General features: G+C 44.9%; 1 protein-coding gene across 1 annotated transcript in view; it reads right to left on the bottom strand.

Annotated features, from left to right (window-relative positions):
* The window catches only part of nfia (nuclear factor I/A), a 102,732-nt gene that overhangs the window by 25,653 nt on the left and 74,383 nt on the right, over positions 1 to 2,696 (bottom strand). Inside the window, exon 6 of the mRNA XM_037697769.1 lies at positions 755 to 872. Within this exon, the coding sequence (XP_037553697.1) occupies positions 755 to 872 (118 nt within the window). The remainder of the gene's footprint in view (positions 1 to 754; positions 873 to 2,696) is intronic.

The following is a 2,696-nucleotide window of genomic DNA, read 5'->3' as shown; positions in this document are numbered from 1 at the left end:
AAATCAAGATTCACGAGTCCAGAATCAAGTCCAGAATTAAGACTCAAAATTCCAGAGTCAAGTCCCGAATCAAGACCCACAAGTCCAGAGTCAAGACCCAAAACAAGACTCACGAGTCCAGAATCAAGACTCACAGGTCTTCACACTCAAATCCAGAATCAAGACTCACAAGTCCAGAGTCAAGTTCCAAATCAAGACTCACAAGTCCAGAATCAAGTCCAGAATCAAGACCCACAAGTCCAGAGTCAAGACCCAAATCAAGACCCACAAGTCCAGAGTGCAGACTAACTTGAGTTCTGGTCATGTGACTCGAGTGAAGTTCAAGTGGAGAACGAGAAGCTTCAGATTCACTCAGTATGTGTCTGTGTGCATGTGCGTGTGTGCACGTGCATGTGTGTGTGTATATTTCCACATAGGTCTGGTCCTCGTCTCAGTGCTCTGTGTGTGGGCAGTCCCTGTAGAGGTAGGTGGAGTCAGATGATACGTGTGTGTGTTTGCTGCAGGGCAGGTAGCCCCAGCTTCAACTGGACAGCAGAGGTTGGGGGCGGAGCTTGTAGTTCCACAGGTGGGAACATTTCTGTGGAACCTTCCATCTTTCTGTCAGTTCTCTTGTCATAAAAACACATTTTTAGACCAAACTTCCTTCATAAACAGAATACATTTTTAGACATGGTGTTGGTCTTGGTGACTCCGCCCTCTGTCCAGGATGGAAGTGGTTTTCTGCGGTGACCCAGTAAGGAGCCAGAACCAGTACCTGGAGGAGGAGGTGCTCGGCAGGGGTCTTCTCATGGCTCCTGGGCTCATGCTGTAGTAGGAGGAGCTGTCCAGGTCCGCCAGAGAGAAGTTGGGCCCGGTTCCAGCTGCGATGGGTGCTGATGGACACACAACCAGAGGACATCAATACAGACACAGAAACTGGTTCCATCTCAGAAGAACATGAAGATTACAGAAGAACTCTGGATTCAAACTGTGGTTCTCATGTTTGACAAGAACCTGAAACGTGATGAGGAGCACAATCAAACTGAACCTTTCTGTTTCGGTCTTTAACCAATGTTTCAGAACCTCCTTATGGTTGAAGGTTTCTAGAACGTTCTGTCTTTCATCAGTTTGGGTCACAGTTCTAACTCAAGTTCTGATTGTTCCCTCCAGGTTCTCTTACCCAGAAGTACATTAAAATAAAAAATAAAATAAAAAAGATTTTCTTCACTCTTTATTTCAGGGTTTTGTACTTTCAAAGGTTTAAAATAAATCTAGAGATAATTTTGTTCTTTCTCTACTGGTTCCTGTGAGGTTCTCCCCTAAGGAGGAACATCCTTGAGGTGCGCAGCAGGAAAACCAGGAGAACATATTAGAAGATTAATTTCACCAACAGTCTGCATCATTCCTCAACCTGGACAAGAATACAGAGAACTGGAGAACAAGTACAAAGAATCCAAACACGAGAACAAAGAACAGGAACAGGAGGACAGAGAACAGGAACATGAGGACAGAGAACTGGAACATGAGGACAGAGAACAGGAACATGAGGACAGAGAACAGGAACATGAGGACAAAGAACAGGAACAGGAGGACAGAGAACCAGAACATGAGGACAGGGAACAGGAACATGAGGACAGAGAACAGGAACATGAGGACAGAGAACAGGAACAGGAGGACAGAGAACAGGAACAGGAGGACAGAGAACCGGAACCTCTTGAAAGTAACCTTCAATTCAAATAATCCTAAGACTTTAGTTGAACTCTTCGATTCAAACAGAAACGAGTTAAATATTAGCTTTGATCCCGAAAATCTGAGCTGTTGACGTTCCTCTACTCTTCCTCGGTGGATCTGTCCTCCACCTCCTCCTCCTCCCTCCCTCCCTCCCTCCCTCCCTCCCCCTCAGGAGATCAGCTCCTCATGACGCTAAACCACAGAGATCCGTCTCTTTGCTGTCAAACGCTTCAATCGGACAATCCTGCTTAACAAAAGCAGCAACCAGCTTCAAACCCGGACATCCGTCTATCCCCTGGCCTCCAGCCCCCTCCTCCTTCCTCTTCATCGCTTTATTGACACTGAGCACGATGGTGTGATGGGATGAAAGGAGGAGGAGGAGGAGGACTGACAGGACCTGCTGGGTAGTTTTCTGCTGAGCTCAGCACGGTGCACTCCCAGCATCTATCACTGAGTGCCCTGCAGAGACACACACACATTGTTACACACACACATGCACACTCTGGGTGTGTGTCCGCATCATTTCCAGGTGAGAACAGAAACAGAAGTCAGACCAGAAGGAGGAGTGGAGTTTGTCCCTTTATCTCAGAGGGAATTTTAAAACCAGATTTCAACTGATATTAAAATCTTTAAACGTCGTTTTTGTGCACGAGCCTCGAAGTCTTGGTGCCACAGAGACAGAAATAATTTAGTTATTTAAAGTTTAAGGATGAATTTCAGAAGCTTTCAATTTTTTTTTTCATCCAATACCAAAACACCATCACTGGAAATCAACGGACTAAAATTGAATGTATCAAAAGTCAATTTGTTTTAATCATCAATCAATTTATTATTAGATTAAACTTTATGAAATAAAATTACTGTTGCTTTCCATTACTATGGCTATAAGGCAGCCTGCTGACAGTAGGCGGAGCTTGGTGACATGTTTCATAAACAGACTGGTCTGTAGGCGGAGCTTAGTGATGTGTTCAATGAACAGATGTAGT

The sequence above is a fragment of the Nematolebias whitei genome, chromosome 3, assembly GCF_014905685.2.
Source record: "Nematolebias whitei isolate Nwh7 chromosome 3, NemWhi1, whole genome shotgun sequence".
NCBI lineage: Eukaryota > Metazoa > Chordata > Actinopteri > Cyprinodontiformes > Rivulidae > Nematolebias > Nematolebias whitei.
The sequence above is the reverse complement of the archived record's forward strand: the minus strand, read 5'-3'. Positions and strand labels throughout refer to the sequence as shown.